Genomic DNA, 25491 nt, shown 5'->3' with positions numbered 1-25491 from the left:
GAGTTTAAAATATTTGTATTGTTAATAAATTTAAAAAGTATTTTCATTAATAATTTAATTATTTAGGGCATTTGTAGTAAAATAATTAATTATGAAAACCAGAAGGATAGAAGCGTGAATTCGCGGATTGATTAGTGTTCTCTTCAAAGTTCACGGTGACCACCGAACACTGAGGGTGAAATTTGGGGATCTGATTACTTCATAGTTCTAACTTGTAACCCTAACCACATAACGCCTCTTAGCTTCATTCAATTCACACCTTCACCTTTTTCTCTCTGCTTCTTCTCCGCTTCCACGCTTTTCTTTCTTCCGCTCAAGGTAATTCTTCTTTCCATTCTCAATCGGAATATCTTTTGTTCAATTTCCCCATTTTGCATTTGTTTTTTGTGTGTGTGGGGTTCTTTTTCTATTTTCTGTTAGCTCGTCATCCTTGAATTTTTCTTAATTTCGTTTTTTAATATATATTTTTTATTCTTTTGCAGAAAATTGAGGATTTCTCTATCGTTTTATTTGGCTACCGATTATTTCTAAGCTGATTTTTGGCCCTACCTTGGTTATCTTATTCGTAGGAAGCTTCAATTAGGGTTTCAGCTTCTTTTTTTCCCCCAAATTCGAATTTTGTTGGCTTAGGTATTTGGATAATTTGTTAGAATTTGTGTGCTACTGGAGGGTTTGAATTTTCAACCCTATTGTTTTGGAGTATAGCATCCCATTCTTTTATGGCATTTAGGTGCCCAAGGAGTACTACTGAGGTTTCTGAAAAATTGGTAGATTTTGTAGCAAATCCAGGCATAGGCATAGTTGAACCAACTCTAGTTAGTCACAAACCAAATAGTGAAGGAATTTCAATCTCTGATATTGTTCCGAGTACAAAGGGTGAGTATAGGAAGGGTGACAGTTTGAAGGGAGCATCAAAGTTTAATTCCAAGAAAGGAATCAAAGCCTCTGGCAGTGGTTTGAATCAATCATCATTGACTGCTGAAGTGGTTTATGATTGCCGTCGGTCCATCACCGACCTTCCTCCGGCGATAATTTCCGAGATTCTGAATTGCCTTGACCCCAAAGACCTTGGCATTGTTTCGTGCGTCTCCACGATTCTCCATAGGCTTGCGTCCGAGCACCATGCTTGGAAGGAGTTCTATGCTGAAAGGTGGGAACTTCCAGCAGTTCCTGTGGCCCTGGAATTAGATGTTGCTGATGAGAAGTCATGGAAGGAGCTATTTGTGGAGAGGGAGTTTAGGAGTAAGACTTTCATGGGACGTTACACTATGGATGTATTGTATGGCCATACTGAAGCAGTTCGGACCGTTTTCCTGTTGGCCTCTGCAAAGCTTATATTTACCTCTGGGTATGACTCTGTTGTGAGGATGTGGGACATGGAGGACGGGTTATCAATCGCATCGTCACGGCCCCTTGGCTGCACCATTCGTGCTGTTGCAGCAGATAGAAGACTGCTGGTTGCTGGTGGTACTGATGGATTTATTCATTGTTGGAGGGCTGTGGAAGGACTACCCCATCTGTTTGACCTTAGAGGGTCTCAGGACCAGAATACTGAGGTTAGACTTTGGGGACATGAGGGTCCAGTGACATCACTTGCTTTAGATTTAACAAGGATTTACAGTGGTTCGTGGGACACGACTGTTCGAGTGTGGGACCGTCATTCAATGAAGTGCATTGAGGTGCTAAGGCACAGCGATTGGGTTTACGGACTTGTCCCTCATGATACTACAGTTGCCAGCATATCAGGTTCAGATGTGTACATTTGGGATACCAATAGTGGGAGTTTGTTGACTATCATTTTCAGTGCTCATGTTGGCAACACTTATGCTTTGGCAAGAAGCCATACAGGGGATTTCCTTTTCACTGGAGGTGAAGATGGTTCAATACACATGTATGAGATCATAGACGACGGCTGTGAGGCCAAAGCTTGGCAAGTTGCTGCTTGGATTCCTCACACAGGTCCTGTGTATTCACTTGCCTTTGAGTTTCCATGGCTTGTGTCAGCATCAAGTGATGGCAAGCTTGCTCTAATTGATGTGCGAAAGCTGCTGAGGACTAGCAGGCATGCTCTGAGGAAGAGGAGTTCAAAGGTGAAGTATTTCGATGGTGGTGCAATAGAGCCCCCACAGAGGATGTTGCATGGATTTAAGAGCAATCTTTTTGCTGTAGATATAGGAGCTGATCGGATTGTCTGTGGTGGGGAAGAGGGTGTTGTCAGGATCTGGGATTTCTCTCATGCTTTAGAAATTGAGCGTAGAGCCCGGGCACTTAGAGGAATGCGGTTAGAGCACCGGATGAGGCGGCGTAAGCTCCAAACGGAGCTGAGCAGCAGCAAAGGTGGCCGTAGTGATCAATGTTCAGTTGCGGCGGCCAAGAAGAGTTCAGTGAATTGTATCTGGCCCAACAAACGTGGGTTAAGTGGAAAGGTGAAGGCATAGTTATGGTCCCTGTTGTGTGCTTCGATGCACAATTGTCTATTTCTGCTCTTACATAATTGATGTATACGGTATTTGGATTTAGTTTCTCTCTTATATTAGCATGATTTAATCAGGCATATTTTTAGTAATTGGATCAAAGAAGACTCCAGGTTTAGAAAGTAAAGTGTTGTTTATGTCCATTGCCTACTGAATTTTGATGTGAAATTCAGTGGAAACTTTATTCCCATTACTAGGGATTTGGGTGACAGGAGTCACAGGACCATGACTTATTAAGACAGTAGGTGAAAATGTCACTTAGTTAAACATTAATTCTCAATGATTGATTGATTAAAAGAAAAATTATCAATTAACTATGAACATGCGCTGTATTACCCGAAACTTTGATTAACTTGACCCAACTCACGGAAATTTCATGAAAGGGGTAGGAATCTTCGAGCAAAGTAAAATTTAATACTATAATTATAATCGAAATCATATACAAATACAACACAATTTAACAATTAAGCATCAATCTCTAGTTAATACAAGTGATTCAACACACACCCACCTTTAAGTTAATTCATATTTTCTTTCATTCCAAACTTCATGTACTATCAAAGTTCGTTAGTCTGGCCAGACATATATATCCATGTCTTAATCTTAGAACTTAGATGGATAAGCTTGTTGCCAGAAATTGGCCATTCTAATTTCCTCCTCTTGTTTTTACAATTTATTTACTTTTTTATTTCTTAGATAAGAAAAACAAATGAATGAAATCATAAATTTTGCTGACAATGAGGTTGTTGAGAAATGCTAAGCACATGACCTTTCCCTTGTCTTCTCAAATGTAAACTGAAAAACAGAAATACACACTTTGTCCTGTTTTAAGTTCATCTACAACCAAATGGGAAAACTATTGAAGAGAAACCATTAAAATAGCTACACTTATTGGAATGATTTAGCAGCAAAATCAGTTTTTATAGCCAAGGCTATGCAGAGCAACATGAAAATAAGAGGGTTTGATGTTCAAGTTGTTGTTATGCTAATGAGCATGTTAAGCTTAGTTTATTGTCAAAACAAAGAGGTAGTCACTACCACTAACATTGATGGTGGTAGAATTGGTTCACATTCATATGCATTTTATGTGTTAGGTGATTCCTCAGTTGATTGTGGAGACAACACTCTCTTCTACCCTCTCCTTCATGGTCATTTCTCTTTGTATCCATGTAATGGCTCTGATTCCACACTTCTTCCTCAACTTCTTGGTATGATCTCTTTTCTCTTTACTCTTATCTTTCTGTGCTTGCTCTCAAATACATTAGGATTGTTGAACTGAAATTGTTGTTGTAGCTGAAAAGATTGGACTGAAATCAATGAGACCATTCTATGGTCAAAATGGATCTGTAGAGGAGATCTTTGGGGGTCTCAACTTTGGATCAACACAAGCAACAATCATGAACCAGGGAAGCCAAAGCCACCAATCACTCAACCAACAACTCCGGCAAGTTTCCGAGACCATGCAGCTGTTGCAGCTGCATCTGGCCACGGACATTGCTCTCCAATTCACAAGATCCTCCATCTTTGCTCTCTCATTCGGCAAAGACGATTACATTGATCTCTTCCTTCAGAACTCTACCAACCAAATGTCCAACCACACTTTTGCCACCATTCTTGTGGATCAAATGACAAATGCAGTGAGGTACCTCTATGATGCAAATGCAAGGAAGATCATATGCTTCGGAATCCTTCCTTTGGGGTGCACTCCACGCGTAGCGTGGGAGATGAATCGCACGTCAGATTACAATGGAAGTGGTTGTGAGGAGCAAGTGAATGATTTGATCATGGAATACAATAACTTGCTAGAGGAACATATGGCCAAGCTTAACACTGAACTCCCTGAAATTCATGTGGTGTTCTGTGATGTATACCATGGAATGATGGAGATTATCAACCAACCTTGGCTTTTTGGTATGTTAATTTCTCCCTTCTTAAACTTCATGATTATTATTAACAAAAAAAAATTGACCAAAATTATAGATACTTTGAATTGTGTTTTATACATTTGTATTTTGTATAGTACATACAAATATTTATTAAGAAATACTTATATGTTCTACGAATGAATGAAGTACAATCTATTTAAATACTCAAGGAGCATACAATAAGGTTTTTTAAAAAATATTTATAGGCATTTCACGTTGTATTGTATATTGAATCGATTCATGTGTACACCACCATTTGGTGTGTGCTACTCCAATTGGGAATGGCATCTCATCTAATAATAATAAGAAGAATAAGTGTCTTTTTCGGTCCCTTATCATTGACTCGAATGATATAGTGCCATTCACAATTCGAATCCTTAACCAGTTTCTAATCATTCAAGTAATTGGTCTAAGCGGCTCTTATAAGCATTGATTTTTCAAGAACTACTTAAACTAATTATTTAAATGGTTAGAAATTAATCAAAGATTTTTAAATTATGATATGATATTTTCTTTTAAAAAAATTATCATAGACCGAAAAAAATATTTAACATAACTCGGTCTGGAGATAATATCCAAAATGAATAGCCAACACCTTTTTAAATTGTGAAACATGAAAGTGAACATGATTAGGTTTGTGAATGTACAGGTTTTGTAGACACAAAGACTGCATGTTGTGGACTAGGCTTGAATGGTGCAATGATAGGATGCATGTCCATGGACATAGCATGCAATGAACCTTCAAAACACCTATGGTGGGATCTATTGAACCCTACACAAGCAGTAAACTCAATCCTAGCTGATGCAGCGTGGTCTGGCTCACTAATCTCAAATCTTTGCCATCCTATCACCATCCGTGAATTGTTCAACATCAAAGTGTAGAAGAAACAACCACCACCATTTTTCTTGATTGATCATATCTTTTTACCCTATATGTTAGCTTTGAAGATGTTACAAAACACAAGTTCTTAAAGTCTAGCTTACTCCATTTGCTTTTAGTATTTAATACACCATAAAGAACAGGTTGTTAATGTGATCTTATAAATATAATTATGATTTACTAAAGTGGGTATTTGATTCTGACATCATTTGTCTTTATCCTATGTAATAAATTCAAGTCATGCATAGTTCTGATTCTGACACCATTTGTCCTTGTCAACATTTAAGTCATGCTAGCACATGGAAGTTCAAAAAAGATGAATATTTTTATGTTGCTTACTAACTTTCTCATCTAGTTTCAAGATCTAGAGCTCAGATTTATAACAAAATAAACCCTAAATACTTGCATTTTTTCAACAAAAACCCCAAAACCCCAATTCTCATTCTCCATCTTCATCAATGGCGGCAAAAATTCTAACTTTTTCACCATTTTCACTGAACACAAAAACCAAAAGCTCAAAATCCAAATTGCATGTTAACAAACTCACCATCATAGCCTCCAAATCTACTCACCCGTCCATCGCCGGCAGGAAGCTCCGCGCGGCGGTGATCGGTGGCGGCCCAGCCGGATCCTCCGCCGCGGAGGCCCTGGCAGCTGGAGGCGTTGAGACATTTCTCTTCGAGCGCAACCCGCCGTCCGCGGCCAAACCCTGCGGCGGCGCAATCCCTCTCTGCATGCTCGACGAGTTCTCCATCCCTCTCCACCTGGTCGACCGCCACGTCACACGCATGCGCATCTTCTCTCCTTCCAACATCGCCGTCGATTTCGGCAAAACTCTAAAATCCAACGAGTTCATCGCCATGCTCCGCCGCGAGGTCCTCGACTCTTTCCTCCGTTCACGCGCCGCATCCGCCGGTGCCACCGTCATCTCCGCCCTCGTCACGGCTGTCGACCTACCTCCGTCGCCGACCGCTCCCTACACTATACACTACACCGTACAAAACACCTACCGGCGGAGCCTTGCCGTCGACGTCGTGATCGGCGCGGACGGAGCAAACAGCCGCGTCGCAAAATCAATCGGCGCCGGCGACTACACCTGCGCAATCGCGTTCCAGGAGAGAATCAGATTACCGGACGAGAAAATGGCGCATTATGAAAATCTCGCCGAGATGTACGTAGGCAACGACGTATCTCCCGATTTCTACGGTTGGGTGTTTCCCAAATGTGACCACGTGGCAGTGGGCACCGGTACTGTGCGCTCGAAGCAGGATATTAAGTTGCTCCAGAGAGGGATCAGGGATAGAGTCCGTGACAAGATCAACGGTGGAAAATTGATCAAGGTAGAGGCCCACCCTATTCCAGAGCACCCGCGTCCCGTGAGAGTCAAAGGACGCGTGGCACTCGTTGGTGACGCAGCAGGCTACGTCACTAAGTGCTCCGGCGAAGGAATATACTTCGCCGCGAAATCGGGCCGAGTTTGCGGAAACGCCGTGGTTAAGGCATCAGAGGGGGGTCTTAAAATGATTGACGAACATGATCTAAGAAGGGAGTATCTGAAAATTTGGGATGGGGAATATACTAGTATGTTCCGGTTTTTGGATCTGTTGCAGAGGGTTTTCTACGGTAGTAACGCTGCTAAGGAGGCATTGGTGGAGCTTTGTGGGGATGAGTATGTTCAAAGAATGACTTTTGAGAGTTACTTGTATAAGAAGTTAGCTAAAGGGAGAGTTTTGGATGATGCTAAGATGGTTATGAACACTATTGGGAGTTTGGTGAAGTGTAACATTTTAGGGAGAAAAATGGAAGGTTTGATACTTTAGATGATGATAACCATGTTGTAACAACTTTGGTTTTGTTTCATGAATCTTTGTTAGTGTTTTATCTATCTTCTTGATTTTTGGGAATTATTATATGTTGAAAAGAAATAGTATGACATAACATAATTTTACGAGAAAGTCTAGAACACTAGCACTTTTATTAAAATTTGGCAAGGTTATCTCACACCATTAAAAATACATACAAAAGAATGAAGTCATTTGTCCATCCAAACTACACATCTCAGACACTCTCCTTTCATCAGTAAATCAAAAGCTTTGTTGATGTCTTTGAATTTCAACTCATGAGTGACAAATTCATCCAACTTTAGTTCCTGTCAATAATTTTGCCATCAGTAATAGAGGAACAAAAAGAGGTCTAAACTCTAAACAATTACCATAGAATTTGCATAATGTTAAAGTACCTTGTCCATGTAACGTTTAAGGAGAACAGGGACATGAGATTTGGGTTTGAGTCCTCCAAATAAGCATCCAATTAGGCTCTTCCCATTGAAGAGGATCTCTCTAGTGTTAAGACTCAACTTGGATTCTGGCTTGTCCACTCCTAAAACAATTGTTTTTCCCCAACCCTGAATCCAGAAAACAACTAATGATTTCATCAACTATGGTTAGAGAGAGAGAGAGAGAGAGAGAGACCTTTCTACAAGAAGCATATGCTTCATGAACTGATGATGTTAAACCAACACATTCAAAGCAGTAATCTGCTCCACCACCAGTCATATCTATAATTATCTGCTCCAAAACCACACAGTAATAACTATAATCAATCTCATTCTTATGTCCTTTAAGTTAAAACAAACATCATTGGAGCTTTATAGAGTACCTGGCTTAGAGATTTGTCTCCACATTCTCCAGCATTAACAAAATCAGTAACTCCAAACTTTTTTGCTGTGTGTATATGAACAACAATTTCATAATGTAAGCATCATAATGGTAAGTAACATAAAGAAGCAGCATACCTAGAATTTGATGAGTCTATGTTATGTTATTAAACAGAAAGTGAAATTACCAATTTCAAATTTTTCTGGCTTAACATCCACACCAATAATTCTAGTTGCTCCACAAAATCTAGCTCCTTCAGCAACCTTTCAAAACCAACCAATTTCAATGATCATGTTGTATATAAAAACCCTCACAAAACATAGAAATCATACAGATTGAAATTTATATTATATTAAAAATTCATACTGCTAATCCAATGCTTCCCAACCCAAAAATAGCAACAGTTGAACCTGGCTCTACATTTGCTAATCTCCAAGCAGCACCTAGCCCTAAAGATAGAAATTTAATCAACATATTGAATTTGATGAATATTGTTGACTTATGAATAAGATACTAAGAGTAATCTTGTATTTATTCATGACCATATTATACTAATCTTATAGAGTATCTTATTTTTTGTGTATACATAATATGGTTGATAAATTTAACATATCAAACTCGTCTGCGAAAATACCTGAATCAAACAAAACAAACTCTAATAATGTTTTTATGCTTCGCGATAGAAAAATTACCGGCCGAGATACCACAACTAAGGAGGCATGCCTTGTTTGGAGGAACAAGGGGATGAATCTTGGTTAGATTGGCAATGTCAACGACAGTGTATTCACTAAAACTTGAAACAAAAAGGAAATGGTGTATGATGTCTCCATTGAGATCAGTGAATCTGCTACTATCATATCTTGGCATCCATGGAGATACTTTGAATGGGAATTTTGAACACAGGTTGCTCTTTTCTGATTTGCAATCCACACACTCTCCACAATCTGGCAAGAATATTGTCATAACTACATCTCCTTTTGCAACTTCAGTTACATTCTCTCCTATGCTTTCCACAACCCTGCATTACATAAAGAAACACAAATAGTATGAATTTAATTTTAGTGTATTGACAGCGTAAAATATTTTAAATAGTCGTCCAATTATATTTTTTTTTCAACGTAAAATGTGGTTATTTTTTTGTTGTCTACAGTATCCTCAACTCAATACAACACGTCAAGGACTAATTCATCAAGTCGCTGGCCAATGAGTTGCTGCATGTAGCTAGCAGGATTCAAACCTCCGACACTAGCGGACGAGTGAGCTAACCATTCGACCAACTCAAATTAATTACATGTAGTTATTTTTACTAATATAACATTACATAATTAGATATATGTATAAAACTGTTTAATAATATATATATATATATAGAGAGTCAATAGTGAAATTCATTTTTTAATGATAATAAATTAAATCAAATTAAATTCATAAAAGAAAAACAGAGAATATATCTATTTTATTTGTGTTTTTATTTTTATTTTTAATATTTTTATTTTAAAATTATAAAAAAATACAAGCAGGAAATAAGAATAGAAAATAGAATTTTACCAAAAAAATCTTTAAATAAAAACAAAAAACAGAAAATAAATAAATAAAAGAAACCGACCATATTTCGCAAATTCTCTTACCCAATTGCCTCATGACCCAGAATTCTTGGCCAAATTGAAGCAGGGTCCTTCAAAACACACAAAAAGACATGTTTAAAAACATGAATACACATTGATAATGAAATCATTAATTTGAAATGAAAGAAGAAAATGATGGTAATTTGTAAGCAATAACCTTAGTGTTCCAAAAAGTGAGATCAACGTGACAAAGAGTGGTGCATATAACTTTAATCCTTGCTTCACAAGCCATTGGTGGTGCCACAATGATCTCTTCAATGCTCAATGCCTCACCTTGTTTGCGACTAACCGCAGCTACATACATTATCACATAGCTTCCAATTAAAACTAACATATCAACTTCAAATTGGAACTTCCATTTTTCATGGAATTATGGAACACACACCTTTACATCTTATGGGTTGAGCTTCACTTGTTCTTGCTACTTTGTTTTCCATGGTGATCCAATAACTGAGTCTCTTCAATTCTGTGTCTTAGTTATGTACAAAGGGTGTCGGTTGCTGAGCTTATAATAAGTCTTAGAGTAAATATGTGTCAAATGATAATGTTACGTTACAATAATGTGTGTGGTCCATATTATTTGGGAATGGAGCCTAAGCTTTGAAGTTTTAACTTCAATTTTGTTAGGCAATCATACCATAAAAAAAATATGCATCTAGCAAAAACATTATTAATGTGACAAGAAGAATCTTAATACATAAAGAAGAGAGCGATGCAGATTTAGGAATTAGAAAATCTTTTTAATATAAAGTAATGTTAGAGAATGAAGTTTTGGACGATACAGTACATTATTGAAATGAGAAGAAGCAGCTTAATTTTGGCGTTTGATAATAAACTTTTTTTGGTGTCGATTTTTCTAAAGCCTTTGCCTTTTAAATAAGATTTAATAATTTTGTTGGCCTTTATAATTTGACCAAATTTTTAATTAGATTTTTATATATTTTTTTTAAGTCCTTCATAGTATAAACAATATTAGAATTAATTGAATATTTTTTTGTAAATTGAAAATATTTATAACTGAATATTCGAACCGACTTGTTGAATCGATCCAACCAAAAACCAATAATGAAAACGGTCCGGTCTGTTATTAATGACCGTTCATTCGAAAACTGTTGAATCGTCTGGGAATCGACCGGTTGGACTGGACTGGTAACCGGCCTATTCTTGATAAACGGTGCCGTTTTAAAAAAAAACCCAACGTTCAGCCCTCACTCACTCACCCTCCTTCCCCCAACCCCCCCTCCCTCCCATCACTATCCCTCTCAACTCTGAAGCAAAGTTCAAAATCACGCAACCAAAACCCTAGGTTCTCCCTGCAACGGTTCTGCCGCCGCCGTCCGTGCTGTCGGCGCCTCCGCGTCCTCTCTTGTAGCTCGGCGTCCTCCTTCCCCCTGTCCCCGTCCTCCCTGGCTTCTCTGTTCGAGGTTGGAGCAGCTCGCCGCCGTGTCGCCGCTTCCCGTCGTCTCGCCGGTCGCCGTCCGTGTCTCCGTCGAAGGTTAGTGGCACTGCTTTCACTTCTTCGGTTCTTCTCTTCCTTTTGTGCTCTGTTTGCTTACTTTTGAATGTGAAATAGTGAATGGATTACTGGAAAATCAAATAATTGATTTTGTGCTGCTGCTCTTTTTTTAATTCCTGAAATTTTTGTTGAAATTTTCTGCTGCTAAAAATAGAAATCAAATCATTATTGAAATTTTTGTTTAGCTTTATTAATCTCAGGTTTAGTGATTAGGGATTACTTGTTGCTGTTTTGTAATGTTTGTTGCTGAATGCTAAAAATGGAAATCAAATCAAAGCTGTTTGTTGCTGAATGTTGTTGGTAGTATTAATTTTGTGCTGCTATTAATTTTCTGGCTGTGCTGCTGCTGCTGTGGGTTCTGGATTCTGGTGTGCTGTTGTGTGTTTTGTGGCTCTGGTTGATCATCTTTCTCAGTTGTCAATGTTCTTTATCAGAACTGAGAAGGAAAATGGCAATCTGAACCAGCAAAAGGATTTCCACAGCGTCAGCGCGTGCCCACACTTGCAGGAACAAGAAAACTAACTCTTTTTCTGCCCTCTGGTGCCTCTTCATCTTTCCTTCTATTTCTGCACTTGTTCATTGTATAATAAGTCAACTCTTTGGATTACTGGCGTAATTGAATTGGAGATTCAAGAGACACAGTTGATTTCTTAATACTGAAAATTCACCCTTAGTTTTGATCTAATTGTTTTGTTTAGTAGGAACTAATAGAATCTCTTCATGGCTTTATCATTGTTGTTTTCCAAGTTATGCTAGTTTCTTGTAAGAGAATTAAAGCTAGCTAGTCTTGCCTTCCGTTTTGCACAAATAGGAATCTGTAAATACGGCCATTTTATCAAAACTATAGTCACAATTAGGAAGTTTAATTTAATAGTATATGATGCAAATACGCCTATGGTACAGATATTTGAGTAGAAACGAAGTATTTGTACATTATAGCTTGCATATGTTGCGGAATAGGATAATAAAAGAGTATTGAGTATTGATATACTTGTTATCTCTCTTTGAAATGTTACTTTCTGTATTTACTGTTTTAATTTAGCTTTGTATTCTCTCAGGTTGGAACAGTGGTTATAGTGTTGTTTATTGGCTTTCTTTCAATATATCATGGAATTATCTGATATCTTCACAATTTGTACTATTTGAATTGGCATTTCTTTCAATAGTCACTGACAAGCTGCTTCTATATTCTAAGATGTTTATTTATAATTTATTTATTATTTTATTCTGAAATCATTTTTCTGGTTGAACCACTGTTAGACCGGTTGGATCAGTGAACCAATGACTAGAGCGGTTCGATGACCGGTCCGGTTCTCAGAACCTTGCTTTTTATAGATAAAATTTACAGCAATAATGCATATGTAGCGTAAGGGATTTTCAACATAGTTGTTTGATGCATTGATTTTACATTTATTTCCTTTGAATTAACTAACAGGTACTTAATTAACTTTTGAAATTTTCATATCTGATCAGATGGTGGTAAGACTTTGGAACTTCCAGCTGTCAGAACATTTCAAAGCACATGCAAATGAGACCTGTTCAGCTACAGGAAAGCAAACAAAGGCATAGGAATAAGGATAATTGACACGCATCTCAAATGCGGGGCCAAATAACCGGATGTTAAGATATTAACATAGGATAGGATACTAGTGCTTCTCTAATTTCTGTTGAGAACAAGAATATTAGGCTAGAAACTAATTGAGTCGGTTGGCCCAACTTGTGGTTTTTAAGCTTAGCCCATTCTTAATAGATGGTTTCTCTCACTCAACAAAAAAAAAGAGTCCCGACCAAAAAGAAAAAGAAGTAAAAGGACAACCTTGGTCTCACATCCCCACCCCTACCATCTCTTACCTTCCTCGCCTCTCCGTCGTGCTTCACTGCCGCACCGTCCTCCACCACTGCCGTCGCATAATTGGCTGCAGCTGCAGTAGGAAGTAAAGATGAAAGAACTTGTAACTATCCAAGTCGGCGATTTTGCCAATTACGTTGGCTCTCACTTTTGGAACTTTCAGGTTTCACATCCTACTTGGCCCATTCCCTATGCTAATATCATTTTCTATTTAATATACTTTAATGCTGATTTATGATTTTTAATGCTTTTTTCTAGTTAAGCGAGTGTTTCTGCATTTATTGCTGTTATTGAAAAGAGTGAAATTTTGTTAAGTGAGAATCTTCCTGCTATAACGATTATTCAGAAGCTTCGGTTCAACATGTAGTTAGTAAAATACTTCGTTTGAGTACATTATGTGATCACAGTTTTCCTTTTCAGTGTGTAGTCAATGGAGTTGTTATTACTACTTTTTCTTGTTGTGAGCAATACAACATTTTCCTTACTTTTATGGAGATCATTGCATGTCTAAAGTTTTCAGAGAGCATTTAAACCCCCCACCACCAACAAAAAAACACCAAAATACCACCATCACAGAAAAAAAAAAAAAAAAAGATGCCTTTCATTTTCCTGTTAGAGCTGTTTGCCTCAAATATTTTGCTAGCAACTAACTGTTCTAAACCTTTCATTTTCTCACAGTTGGGGTTTCTGTTTTTCTGGTTATCTTGGAAAGAATTTATATTGAGGTTTAATTGTCTAATCATGCATATTTGTGTTCAATTGTAAGGATGAGCTTCTTGGGCTGGCTGGAGACCCTAATGCTGATTCATTCTTCAAGAATCATGATCTTAACATGGATGTGCTTTATCGTACTGGTGTAACGCAACAGGTGCAATTTCTTGAGATTGAACTAGCATTGTAGCCTTCTTTTAAGAAAATTTTGTATGTTAAAAACTATGTTGGTAGATGATTTAATGAGATCTTAACATCTTGTATTTGCAGTCATCCAATTGGTCTGCTGCTATCTATTTGCCTCACTACATGTACCTATTCTCATGACACGAATACAAATAAGTATTAGTTAATTCATCTGGGTTATGATTAACTAATAGATTAGTGTCTAGTTGGCATATTTTAGCTGTGGGAAAGGAAAATGGCAATGGGATGATATGAATATGTGGATTAAAGTCATTCGAGTTTCAACTCATACTCACACCGTGCTACTTCAATATCTGCAGGGCATTCTTACATACACTCCTCGCCTACTTTCAATAAACATGAGAGGTACTTGATGTTGTCATGATGATATCTATTGGTGAAAAATATTTTAGCATAATATTAATTCTTTATGCTTTTATTGTTCTTCCTGGTTCAAAAATGAAACATCGTTGTCTCCCCATTTCCCACTTCATATATTTTTACACTTTGTGTTAACTTTTTCAGGTTCACTTGGATCTTTGAGCTCACATGGTACATTATATAAGGAGGTTACCTCCTTTCCATCAGATGTTGTTACTTGGTGAGACCTTTCAGTCTATGCCTGTTTGAGAAAACTCAAATTTTATAAGGTTGAATAAAAATAAAAAATGGCAATTTTCTACAAATATCTAGCTGGAGCCTTTTGGTGCTCTATTCACTTACTGCTTGCTTGTTCTATTGGACATGAAACGTACTTCATCAGTTATATTTATCATAAATCTTTAGTTTAAATTTTGTTTATGCGCTGAGTGTCCATAGACCAATGTGCAGGACAGGTAAGATTTCCACCCAGGCCTGTGAACCTCATAAGAAAAATTTGTTCCTACAAAGACTGTATGAGGAAGAGGAAAATTTGATTGTGACTAATGACACTAGTGGTTCAAGCAATGGTTCTCAAAGTGAGTATCAGGATAAGGATATAGTTGAAAGTCTAGAAAATGGTGTACAGTTTTGGACGGACTACTCAAAAGTACATTATCATCCCCAGAGTCTCTATGAACTAAATGGGGTTTGGATGGATGCTGAGAACTTCAACAATTACGGAATTGGAAAGGATTCCTTTTCTTGGGATTTGCAAGGGGAAGAAATTAGTGACAGGCTACGATTTTTTGTTGAAGAGTGTGATCATATACAGGTATACTATCACTTCTTTTGTGTCTTGTAGTTGTTGGTTTTAGGAGATATTTCTCTTATATCTTTAATCTTTTTAGTGAAGCAATATCTTTTGGTATCTACTACGTTACAATTCAATTTACTTTTCATTTTTTTTAATTTCCTTTCCATATATATGGACCCACTGCCTATTATGGCTTGTATTTAGGAAAAGATTATATTTAAGGATCAAAGCTACTAATTTCAAGGCTTATTCTTCTACCCAATATTGTAGGAACTTGAAAATAAATTGTTACCAAAAGTAGTAATGGCTATATAGAAAATATTAGTGCAATGGTTTTTGGTTATCCCATTTTTCGTGTTTCTCTGTAAATTTTGGTTTCGGATTTTTCAATCAATGGTTATTATTGGTATGATGACTCAAAGCATAGTGTTTTGAATTTTGACTAACCATAATCTTCCTCTTTTAGGTTCTGGGAGAACAATCATTTTAGTTTGATTTGTCTTAAACAAGTTTAAAATGTTGGCAGGGCTTTCAATTTGTAGTTGACGACTCTGGAGGATTCTCTGCTGTGGCCGAAGAGTTTCTAGAGAATATTGTAGATGAATATACAAATACTCCTGTTTTGCTGTATGCTGTCCAAGGCCATCGTGCATGCACAAGTCTTCAGAGCAAGAAGCGTACAGTCTTGGAGGATCTTCACGATGCTGTATCATTTTCAAGACTCTCATCCTACTCTAAACTTATTGTCCCTCTTGGTATGCCCTCCTTGAGTAAAGGTAATATTCTCTTTAATGAATTTATCACGTTCGACAACTCACTAGTCAACATGCTTTTTTGGTAATTGGCAGAAAGGCCTGATGTTTAACATTCTGATAGTTTACTGATTTAACTGGTTAGCTGTCTCCACAGCCCTGAATTTTATATAAGCTGTTTTAATGTTTATACAATTTGCCTCACCGATAGTGTCGATATTGGCTTGCAGAAACACGGCCAATACCATTATTCACTTCTTCTGAACCTTTTTTCAAAATCTTATTCAGGATCGAGTTTTTTTTTTTTTTTTTTTTTTTTTTCCATATAATTTCGCAGGTAAAGTTTCCAAATTCCTCCACATTGAAGATGAGAAACATTACCACTCAAGTGCAGTTTATGCTGCTGCACTACACTCCATTAGTCTTCCTTTTAGAATGGACCCAATTGGCCCTACTACACCTGCATCTTCTGTCTCTGGGGCTGTTGATCTTCATGGAGTCATACAAATGTTATCAGGACAAGGGAGGCAGAATATGGTGTCAATTCTAGATGTTGCCATACCAGCGCCTGCTTTATTTGGTACATGTGATGTGAAGTAATTTTTATTCAATCTTGATAGAACTTTATTTCATTGGTCTTATTCTTGTAATTCAGGGGGACAGAGCGAACAATCTTTATTAGAAAATTTGCATCCATTGACCCCTCAAATAGCAGAGGATGTTGAAGACATGCAGGGAGTTGAATGCTTGACAGTCCATGGAGCTTATGCATCAGGTATTGTTTCTAAAGGTTACTTCTCTTCCTCCTCTTCATTCTCTCACCTTTCTTCCTCTCTGTTCTGTTCTTTTTTCCCCTCCTGTCTGTGTCTTTCAAAACAATATTGTCCGACTTAAATTGGATGAAGTAAGCATAGTTCGTTTTCAGTATATTCTCTGCATCTCAGCTCAACTTCATCAATGAGAAAGACTTATTGTGAACATGATTGTGATGTTGGCTTCCTATTTCATTATTTATTTTTCTCTTCTGTTGCTTCTCCCCAAGTTGTGTTCCCTATGCGGTTTATTTTTGCCTGAAATGCTTCACCACTTTGGTTCAATAGGTAGCCATCGTGCTTCGGTTTCCCAAGTAAAGGATGCAGTTGATGCTGCTTTTCAATGTGCCGAAACAAATCCAATGTTCTACCATTTATCTGTTGCTCTTTGTCCGCTTCCCATTCCATTGTCTTTTCCATCGATATTTGGAAACCAAGTTGGCCAGCATGGTGAGTTGATGGGCGGTCCGATAACTAATTCTTCATCAAAAGGATCCCTGGACGTCTATTCCATTCCAATGGCTGCCAGATTACGCTCCAGCAATGCTATCCTACCATTTGTTGAGAGTAGATTGCAAAACCTTCACCGATTCGGAATTGATCGGGGAGCAGCTGGGGCACAATTACTTCGGGGTTGGGGCTTTGGAAGGGAAGATTTGGAAGAAATGGAAGAAATGTTGTCTAAAATGGTTGCAACATTGTGTCCTCCCCAACTGTCATCCGATTCAGACTAGAACACGTACGTTGTTCTTTAGAGAAACCAAGTGAGGAAACATTTATAACTATGGTCATTGCATTGGATAGTAATGATTAGAACTGTGCCTTTCTGGCTGTTTATAGCGCTATGCCTTTCGGTGATCAATTTCCCAACGTACATAGTTTTTGCTGTCTTAATTTCTTTCTTTTACCTGTTTATTTGTGTCTTAAGGGGTTTTTCTCACATGTATCCCACGATCCCTCTGTCAAGGTAATCATGATTTGAGATCTTGCTGTGACACTTCCGTTGCAAAATAATTTAACACGGATTATATTGCACTTGATTTGTGTTGTCTTTTAACCAAGGTTCTGAAAACCGGTTTGAATCGGTCGGTCGGACTAGTCGAACCGAAAATCGACAAGGATAGTGGTTCAGCTTATAAGCATAATTGCCTGGTTAAAAATTGCCTTTTGACTGTTGGACCAGCCGAGAACTGTGCGGTCAAATCGGACCAGAACCTGAACTCGGCCGGTTTTCAAATTTGAGGAGAAATGATGCTGTTTCATTTATTAATATATATAAAAAGGGTAGCCCTAATTTGTTTACTCTGAGCTCAGCACTCAGTAGTAGCATCAACTTCCTCTCGAGCTCCTCCTTCCCTCGGCAAAAGAAAAATCCCATCATTTGCTTCGTCCAGCCACCGTGGTGTCACTACGGCCGTCACAGCTGCTCGAAGCAGCCATCTCCACTACGCTCGTCTCCGCCACTGCTCGAAGTTGTTGTCCCCATTGCAACTCGTCTCGCATCCGCTGCCCTCCACCCTCTTTTGCTCTATTTTCACTGCGCTCCATCCTCCTCGGCTGCAGTTCCACAGCGGTCCAGACCACCTCTTCTCCAATTCTGTCGCATCCAGCCTTCCGTCGTGTCCCTAACCTCTGTGCTCTAGAAGGTATTTTTTACTGTAATTGTTTTAATTGGTTTAGGATTGTTATGTGATTTTTCTTCTTCAATTATTGTTGTCATTACTGTGGTTTAGAATTGTTGATGATGTTCTTGATTCTGTTATGCTATTATTCTTCTATTGTCATTAATTTTTTTTTTGTTTTTACAGTGATTTTCTTTGATTCTGTTATCATGTTGTTCTGTTGTTAATTATTGTTCTATTATTGTTCTTCAATTATTGTTGTCCTTGAGATTATTGGATTGATGTTCTTTTTGCGGATTTTGATGATTGATGACAAACTTTGATATTGGCATTTCATATTTGGTTGTTTCTTTTCTTATTTGCCTTTTGAGTTTGTATTTGGATAACATGATAACATTGTGGTTAATGTAGTACTTTTAATTTGGATGATATTTTAAAGTTTATAATGACTATATTGATGTTTTAGTGTGTTTATTTATATTTTATTTATTATTTTATTATAAAACAGTTATTCTGGTTGAATCACAGTTGAACCAATGAACTAGTAAACTAGTAGTTAGAGCAATTTGATGACCGATTCAGTTCTCAGAACCTTGTTCAAAACACACAAGAGGACATTGTTTAAAAACATGAATACACATTGATAATGAGATCATTAATTTGAAATGAAAGAAGAAAATGATGGTAATTTGTAAGCAATAATCTTAATCTTCCAAAAAAGTGAGAATGTGAGATCAACCTGACAAAGAGTGGTGCATATAACTCTAACCCTTGCTTCACAAGCCAATGAGCCATTGGTGGTGCCACAATGATATCTTCAATGCTCAATGGCTCACCTTGTTTTTGACTAACCGCAGCTACATGCATTATTACATAGCTTCCAATCAAAATTAAAACACTAAAACTAACCTATCAACTTCAAATTGGAACTTCCATTATCATGGAATTATGGAACACACACCTTTAAATCTTATGGGTTGAGCCTCACTTGTTCTTGTTATTTTGTGTTCCATGGTGATCCAATGAGTCTCTTCAATTCTGTGTTAGTTACTTATAGTCCTAAGCTTTTGAGTTTTACCTAATTTTGTTAGGCAATGATAGCATATAAAAAAATATGCATCTAGCAAAAAGATTATTAATGTGACAAGAAGAATCTAAATCCATAAAGAAGAGAGGGATGTAGATTTAGTAATTAGAAAATCTTTTTAATATAAAGTAACGTTAGAGAATGAAGTTTTGGATGATATGGTACATTACACGAATGAGAAGCAGCTTAACTTTGGCTATTGGTAAGAGACTTTTTAGGTGTTAATTTTCTGGAGTCTTTACCTTTTAGATAATAATAACGAAAATTTGACTTTTTTAACGAGAATGCCGTAAAAATTATTGAATTTTTGCCTTGTTTGTGGATGGTTAGGACGGTGTTTTTGTTTTTGTGTTATATACGAAACTGTTTTATTTTTGATATATGTCTTTTTATAAGTGGTTTGATTTCATTTGGTTGATACGTCATATCTGATATTATCATATACAGATATTTTACGAGAGAATATTCAATTTGATTCCTAAACTTACGGGCCTTAAAAAGATGGGAAATAAACTTGGTTTAAGAATCACTTTATCAATGCATGGGTTATTTTATTATTGAACAAGTTACAAAGTTGGATATGTATTTTTTCCCTATCAACAGAAAATGAAAGCAAGAAAGCTAATAAGTGCATAAAAGAATGAAGTAATTATTTATCCATCCAAATCACACATCGGAGACACTCCCCTTTAAGCAGCAAATCGAATGCTTTATTGATGTCCTTAAAGTCCACTTCATGTGTTATAAACTCATCCAAATTCAGTTCCTGAAAATAGTACAACACATTACAAAATTTATGTTTTATTATCACTTCTTATAACATATAAATAAAGTTTAACTGTTCTGTAAATTCATATAATTTTATTGAATTTATAATTCAGTTTTACCATTTAAAGTTGATATCAAGCATACATATTAGATAAAGATTTTAATTATATTTGTAATAGTATTTTTTTTAGTTTAATTTTGATGTACTATCATTTTATACTATCGTGTAATCACATCCGTTCTTTTAAATGATTGTGAAAGATAGTTATTTTTACTTATGTGGTATTATGTAATTGAGTACACGTTACACTGTGAGTGCATCAAAATTAACTTCATTTTTTTCCATAAAAAATTACAATAATTCTAGTTATTGACTTTTATAATATTTCACAATTCATTTTACCTTAAAACTAAAAACAATATTTAAATAATATTTTGTGTTTGTTTTTAGCAAAACACAGTTAAAAATGATCTAATTAAAGTTTTGTAAGAATTTAATTATAAATTTTTTAAAATTATAAAGTCTATCATGATAATTAAACCAATAAGTAATTGTTACCACTATTTCCGGCATTTATATGAGAAAGGCCCTATTTTTTTTATTATGGAAGTAGAAGTAGTGATATATCTTAACATTGTAATTTTTGGTATTTTTTAAAACTGTGGAAAGTACACAAATCGGAGGGTCCGATTTCTGTACCTCAAATTTTTTAATTTTTTAACCACAAATCGGACGGTTCGATTTTTGTACCTCTACAAATCGGACGGTCCGATTTGTGTACCTCTAGAAATCGGACGGTCCGATTTCTATACCCCTAATAAATCGGACGGTCCGATTTCTGCTTCTCTAATTAAACGATTCCACATTTGAGTATAACACCCCAACAATCCACATTTTAAAAAAATACTGCTACCACTCCAATATTAAAAATAAAAAATTCAAAATTAGTATCATGTGTCTTAAAATACAAGGCACCAAGTGTCATATGACTTAAATATTAAAAAGGAAGCAAATAATAACGTACCTTGTCCATGTAGCGCTTAAGGAGAATAGGGACATGAGACTTGGGTTTGAGTCCCCCAAACAAGGCTCCTATGAGACTCTTCCCATCACAAAGGACTTCAGTAGAGTTAAGCGTCAAACAAGATCCTGGCTTGTCCACTCCTAAAACAACTGTTTTCCCCCAACCCTAAAATCAAAACTAAACATCAAATTCAATTTCTTTTAACCACTTCTCTCAAGAATTTTCGGTTTTTATTTTTTTTTATTTTTTTTATTTTATTTTTTTATCATAGAAGCTCTAATAGTAATGTTATATTTTAAAATTACGTTTCTCAAAAACTTAAATTGTTAAAAAAAATTACATAAATGGTTATAATTAAAAAATTTGTATATAGTTTTCAAAAAATGTGAATTTTCTTAAGATTGGCCATACAAGTTAATTTTTAGGAATATGAGTTTAAGTTTTTTGCAGGCTGTAACAAATAATTTATATATATATATATATATATTGCGAAAAGCAAAATACATTTTTTTTACGTGACACGTGACTATTTTCTGATTTTTTAAATCGGTCTATATTTTTGTATATCATCTCGTCACTCATTTTGGCGAATTACACCAACTAAAAAATTATATAAAAATTAATTTTTGAAATAGTTATATCTTGAACATTTGCTAGTAATAATATGGAATTTCAATTTGGTTTAAAACAAATATACTTAAAAAACTAATAAATTAATCACATTTTGAGAGAGACATAGATTAGAATATAAATATTAGATACCTTTCTACAAGAAGCATATGCTTCATGGACCAATGATGCCCTTCCAACACATTCAAAGCAATAGTCTGCACCTCCACTAGTCATCTCTATAATAACCTGTTCCATAACCACATTAACTCTTATTCAAAAATGTTCCTATAATAATAATATAATAAAAAATATTATTAGGGTTTAAGATTTAAAGTTGGCGAAAACTGGGGTAGGTGGCTAGTGAAGGTACAAGGAAATTTAAAAAAATAATAATTAATTATTGATTATTTTTTGTTAGTTCTTTAGTGGATTTATTTAACTGTGGTCTAATAATTAATTTTTTTTTATATTCATTTTTTTTTAAATCCCAAAGAAAGTCAAATATTATGGCAAGACCTGGCTCACAGATTTGTCTCCTCCAGCTTGAATAAAGTCAGTGACTCCAAACTTTTTTCCTGAAAAAAACAAATTAATTAAACACATGAAACCAATTAATCTCTTAAAACATTAATATTATTTGACAAATTAAAACACTTGATGATGATGTTATAGAAAGAGAAGATAGTTAGTTACATTACCAATTTCAAACTTATCTGGGTTGACATCTACACCTATAATCTTAGTTGCTCCACAAAGTCTAGCTCCTTCAGCAACCTTGTTTTTTCCAAAACAAAAACAATTTTTAGTGGATACAGAACTATACAATATATAATAATAATAATAATAATAATAATAATAATAATAATAATAATAACACAAAGATATGTTTAATTATCTAAGAAACCATACCGCTAATCCAATGCTTCCTAGTCCAAAAATAGCTACACTTGATCCTGGTTCCACTTTTGCTGCTTTCCAAGCAGCTCCTACCCCTAAAATTAAAAATTTTAATAACAAAAATATTGAATTAGATGAATTTATTATGAATGTTGCATATTTGATGGAACAAAGCTTTAATTTTGTCACTGACTAAAATAACATAGTACAAAATCATCTTTCACCATTTGAAACGAAAAGAGAAATAGACTAGTCTTTTTCGTACAAAATAGTTTTAAGTACGACAGATTTTTTTTATTTTATTTTGTAAAGTGTATCTTTTGTCTTTGAAATTTAATAAAAAATTTTAAAATACCCTTAAATTTTATTTTGTTTCAATTTTATCTTAAAAGTTTTCGATTTGCACGAAATATACCATGGAGAGCTAAATTTTCAAAAAATTTAAAACCAATCCAACAAAAATGCATAAAAATTATGTTTGATTTGCTTGTATTAAAGATTATTTTTAAGAAATTGTTGTTAAATTGGTCCTAAAATTTTAAAAAAATTAGCCCGTCAGGATATATTTGATTCAAATAGAAAACTTTTGGAATAAAATTAAAATAAAATAAAACTTAAAAATATTTTAAAAATTTTTGTCAAATTTTAAAAACAAAAAATATACTTTATTCCTTTTTTTTGTTAGGACGGACATAATTTGATAAAGATTAAAGAATAAATTTATGGCTTTCGAATTCTAAAAGGTTACTTTATCTTTCTCTTTAGTTACCGGTCGATACGCCGCAACTGAGGAGGCATGCTTTGTTTGGAGGAACAAGTGGATGAATCTTGGTTAGATTGGCAATGTCAACAACAGTGTACTCAGTAAAACTTGAAACAAAAAGGAAATGGTGTATGATGTGTCCATTGAGATCAGTGAATCTGCTACTATCATATCTTGGCATCCATGGAGATACTTTGAATGGGAATTTTGAACACAGGTTGCTCTTTTCTGATTTGCAATCCACACACTCTCCACAATCTGGCAAGAAAATTGGAACAACCATGTCTCCTTTTGTAACTTCAGTCACATCCTCTCCTACACTCTCCACAATCCTGTATAATAATAATAAAAAAAATTATTAGAAGTTAAATTTTTTTATATTTTCCGCACTTACTTTATCACCATTGAATTTTAGTGAATACTCGTGATTATCTTCACTTAAAATTGATAATTAAAAATTATTAGATAATAATTTAGTCAAAGTAGAAATTTATATAGTTAAAAATTTGTTAGATAATTTAACATATTTAACTAAATTAAAATCTAACGGTTTTTAATTATTAACTTCATATAAAGACAACTGTACGTGAGTATCTATTTTAGAGTCAAACATATCAAATAATTTAACAATTTTCAACTATTAACTTCATACGAAAATAACTATATGTGATTTTCCACTTTAAATTTTAACGCTCAATCTCTTATTTCTTACCATTAGATTAGAACAATATGAAGATGGCTTTCCATAACAATTTAGCAAATCTCACAAGAAAAATGAGTTAAAACCCAAAATTCAGAATCAATCAAAACAAAAACAAAAAGTCAACTGTACAAACAAGTTGAAACTTTTTATGAAAGGACCACTACAAATTTTCAGTGTACATAAATTAAAGCACAAACCACTAATGAAATGGAATGGAACATGACCATACAAATAGTATAGTATAGCAATCCCATTTTCGTATATTAAAATTAATTAATTAATTTTGAATGAATAATCTATAAGGAGATTTCAGAAACTCACCCAATTGCCTCATGACCGAAAATTCTTGGCCAAATTGCAGGGGGGTCCTTCATCAAAGGATGAAATGAAAGACTCAAAATCTAAATAATTGAGAGAAATTAAATTAAAAAGTAAATAGAAAAAGTGATTGCAATGAACCTTGATCTTCCAAAAAGTGACATCGCTGTAACAAAGAGAAGAGCATATAACTTTAATCCTTGCTTCACGAGCCATTGGAGGCGCCACAATAATCTCTTCAATGATCAATGGCTCCCCTGGTTCTCTTCCAACCGCCGCTATTCAAAGTTTCAAACACATGAAACATAGCAACCTTAAAAAATGGAAAAAAAGAAAATAACTTGCATCTTCAATTGTTCATGGCTGTCACACAAACCTTTACATCTTATGGGTTGACCTTCAATTGTTCTTGCTGCTTTCTCTTCCATGGAGATTCAAAAACAACCAACCTCACGCCCTTCACTGTCTTATTAGTATCTTACGCTACAAATCAAACTCTTGCTTCCTCATTTATAATTGTGTGTGATTATATATAGGAAAAAAAAAACTAAAAAATATGTTATACAATTTTAGGGGAAAAATTGGACAAAAATAAGTGACAAATCTACAAAATTCTGATAGTGTCGACAAAATATTTATATTATGATAATAAAATAACTCTTATAACAGTTTAATATATTAAAATCAAGTTTAATAATGTAATAGAATAAATAAATATATGGTTAAAGATGATTTTGGTCTATAAGTCGAAATTTTTTTTTGTTTTTAATTTTTTTTGCATACAAAATCATCTTTAATGTTTAAAACTAAGTTTTAAAATCGTCTTTTTTACTTAAATATTAAAATTTTAGATTAAATTATCCATAATAAAAAAATTATAAAATATAAAAATAAAATAAGAGAAAAATAATGCTACTACTCTTGTGAAGGAAAAATGGAAGAAGAAGGAGGAAGGAAAGAAGAAGCAGCAGCTATCCACGATTCACCTTTGCCTCCACTCTCGCCGTCACCTCCGTACGACTTTGGTCCCTAAGATAAAGACGATTTTAAAACCAAATTATATTTTAGGGATGATTTTGTATGCAAAAAAAAAAGTTAGGAACGACAAAAATTTTCAACCTATACCTTAAAG

General features: G+C 35.1%; 6 protein-coding genes across 14 annotated transcripts; 4 read left to right on the top strand and 2 right to left on the bottom strand.

Annotated features, from left to right (window-relative positions):
* On the top strand, positions 1 to 2741 carry LOC112762668 (F-box/WD-40 repeat-containing protein At5g21040). The gene is made up of 2 exons (XM_025808533.3): positions 1 to 318; positions 483 to 2741. The coding sequence occupies exon 2, from the start codon at positions 720 to 722 to the stop codon at positions 2436 to 2438; it is 1719 nt and encodes a 572-aa protein (XP_025664318.1). The 5' UTR covers positions 1 to 318; positions 483 to 719; the 3' UTR covers positions 2439 to 2741.
* Positions 2742 to 3271: 530 nt separating this feature from the next.
* On the top strand, positions 3272 to 5479 carry LOC112762674 (GDSL esterase/lipase At1g71250). Its single transcript, XM_025808539.3, has 3 exons — positions 3272 to 3682; positions 3768 to 4385; positions 5049 to 5479. Exons 1-3 carry the CDS (start codon positions 3409 to 3411, stop codon positions 5279 to 5281), a joined length of 1125 nt encoding a protein of 374 aa, XP_025664324.1. The 5' UTR covers positions 3272 to 3408; the 3' UTR covers positions 5282 to 5479.
* On the top strand, positions 5420 to 7234 carry LOC112762670 (geranylgeranyl diphosphate reductase, chloroplastic). The gene has a single exon (XM_025808535.3). It carries the CDS (start codon positions 5738 to 5740, stop codon positions 7097 to 7099), a length of 1362 nt encoding a protein of 453 aa, XP_025664320.1. The 5' UTR covers positions 5420 to 5737; the 3' UTR covers positions 7100 to 7234.
* Positions 7223 to 10409, bottom strand: LOC112762672 (alcohol dehydrogenase-like 7). Its single transcript, XM_025808537.3, has 10 exons — positions 9947 to 10409; positions 9719 to 9855; positions 9565 to 9611; positions 8629 to 8954; positions 8303 to 8385; positions 8124 to 8199; positions 7938 to 8002; positions 7751 to 7846; positions 7519 to 7683; positions 7223 to 7428 (listed from the first exon to the last, which is right to left on the bottom strand). Exons 1-10 carry the CDS (start codon positions 9996 to 9998, stop codon positions 7312 to 7314), a joined length of 1164 nt encoding a protein of 387 aa, XP_025664322.1. The 5' UTR covers positions 9999 to 10409; the 3' UTR covers positions 7223 to 7311.
* Positions 10410 to 10681: 272 nt separating this feature from the next.
* On the top strand, positions 10682 to 17599 carry LOC112762665 (uncharacterized). 9 transcript variants are annotated; one of them, XM_072222222.1, is made up of 12 exons: positions 10758 to 11056; positions 11492 to 11617; positions 12551 to 13089; positions 13693 to 13794; positions 13908 to 13948; positions 14144 to 14189; positions 14349 to 14424; positions 14655 to 15018; positions 15527 to 15776; positions 16090 to 16332; positions 16408 to 16527; positions 16853 to 17599. In XM_072222222.1, exons 6-12 carry the CDS (start codon positions 14183 to 14185, stop codon positions 17296 to 17298), a joined length of 1506 nt encoding a protein of 501 aa, XP_072078323.1. In that variant the 5' UTR covers positions 10758 to 11056; positions 11492 to 11617; positions 12551 to 13089; positions 13693 to 13794; positions 13908 to 13948; positions 14144 to 14182; the 3' UTR covers positions 17299 to 17599. The 9 variants fall into 9 exon arrangements, with proteins under 9 accessions (XP_025664310.1, XP_072078323.1, XP_072078320.1 ...); XM_072222219.1 differs by lacking the exon at positions 13908 to 13948; XM_072222221.1 differs by lacking the exon at positions 11492 to 11617 and having other exon boundaries at positions 10770 to 11056; positions 13908 to 13979.
* A 2204-nt stretch (positions 17600 to 19803) lies between these two features.
* On the bottom strand, positions 19804 to 25288 carry LOC112766771 (alcohol dehydrogenase-like 7). Its single transcript, XM_025812666.3, has 10 exons — positions 24736 to 25288; positions 24501 to 24637; positions 24363 to 24409; positions 23345 to 23670; positions 22588 to 22670; positions 22377 to 22452; positions 22195 to 22253; positions 21829 to 21924; positions 21067 to 21231; positions 19804 to 20039 (listed from the first exon to the last, which is right to left on the bottom strand). The coding sequence occupies exons 1-10, from the start codon at positions 24785 to 24787 to the stop codon at positions 19923 to 19925; spliced, it is 1158 nt and encodes a 385-aa protein (XP_025668451.1). The 5' UTR covers positions 24788 to 25288; the 3' UTR covers positions 19804 to 19922.
* Between the last annotated feature and the right edge of the window lie 203 nt (positions 25289 to 25491).

Source organism: Arachis hypogaea, chromosome 17 (genome assembly GCF_003086295.3).
Source record: "Arachis hypogaea cultivar Tifrunner chromosome 17, arahy.Tifrunner.gnm2.J5K5, whole genome shotgun sequence".
NCBI classification, from domain to species: domain Eukaryota; kingdom Viridiplantae; phylum Streptophyta; class Magnoliopsida; order Fabales; family Fabaceae; genus Arachis; species Arachis hypogaea.
Note: the sequence above shows the minus strand (reverse complement) of the source record. Positions and strands in the feature narration are given on the sequence as shown.

What these genes read in the sequence shown, in the direction of transcription:
- LOC112762668 (XM_025808533.3), top strand. Translation starts at nt 720, where the DNA reads ATGGCATTTAGGTGCCCAAGGAGTACTACTGAGGTTTCTGAAAAATTG.
- LOC112762674 (XM_025808539.3), top strand. Translation starts at nt 3,409, where the DNA reads ATGCAGAGCAACATGAAAATAAGAGGGTTTGATGTTCAAGTTGTTGTT. An exon ending in ACTTCTTCCTCAACTTCTTG is followed by an intron (nt 3,683 to 3,767) that starts GTATGATCTCTT and finishes TTGTTGTTGTAG; the next exon opens with CTGAAAAGATTGGACTGAAA. An exon ending in CAACCAACCTTGGCTTTTTG is followed by an intron (nt 4,386 to 5,048) that starts GTATGTTAATTT and finishes GTGAATGTACAG; the next exon opens with GTTTTGTAGACACAAAGACT.
- LOC112762670 (XM_025808535.3), top strand. Translation starts at nt 5,738, where the DNA reads ATGGCGGCAAAAATTCTAACTTTTTCACCATTTTCACTGAACACAAAA.
- LOC112762672 (XM_025808537.3), bottom strand. Translation starts at nt 9,998, where the DNA reads ATGGAAAACAAAGTAGCAAGAACAAGTGAAGCTCAACCCATAAGATGT. An exon ending in TCACTTTTTGGAACACTAAG is followed by an intron (nt 9,612 to 9,718) that starts GTTATTGCTTAC and finishes TGTGTTTTGAAG; the next exon opens with GACCCTGCTTCAATTTGGCC. An exon ending in GAGACAAATCTCTAAGCCAG is followed by an intron (nt 7,847 to 7,937) that starts GTACTCTATAAA and finishes GTTTTGGAGCAG; the next exon opens with ATAATTATAGATATGACTGG.
- LOC112762665 (XM_025808525.3), top strand. Translation starts at nt 13,018, where the DNA reads ATGAAAGAACTTGTAACTATCCAAGTCGGCGATTTTGCCAATTACGTT. An exon ending in AAGAGTGTGATCATATACAG is followed by an intron (nt 15,019 to 15,526) that starts GTATACTATCAC and finishes AAATGTTGGCAG; the next exon opens with GGCTTTCAATTTGTAGTTGA. An exon ending in CCATGGAGCTTATGCATCAG is followed by an intron (nt 16,528 to 16,852) that starts GTATTGTTTCTA and finishes TTGGTTCAATAG; the next exon opens with GTAGCCATCGTGCTTCGGTT.
- LOC112766771 (XM_025812666.3), bottom strand. Translation starts at nt 24,787, where the DNA reads ATGGAAGAGAAAGCAGCAAGAACAATTGAAGGTCAACCCATAAGATGT. An exon ending in TCACTTTTTGGAAGATCAAG is followed by an intron (nt 24,410 to 24,500) that starts GTTCATTGCAAT and finishes CCTTTGATGAAG; the next exon opens with GACCCCCCTGCAATTTGGCC. An exon ending in TTCGGTCATGAGGCAATTGG is followed by an intron (nt 23,671 to 24,362) that starts GTGAGTTTCTGA and finishes ATTATTATACAG; the next exon opens with GATTGTGGAGAGTGTAGGAG.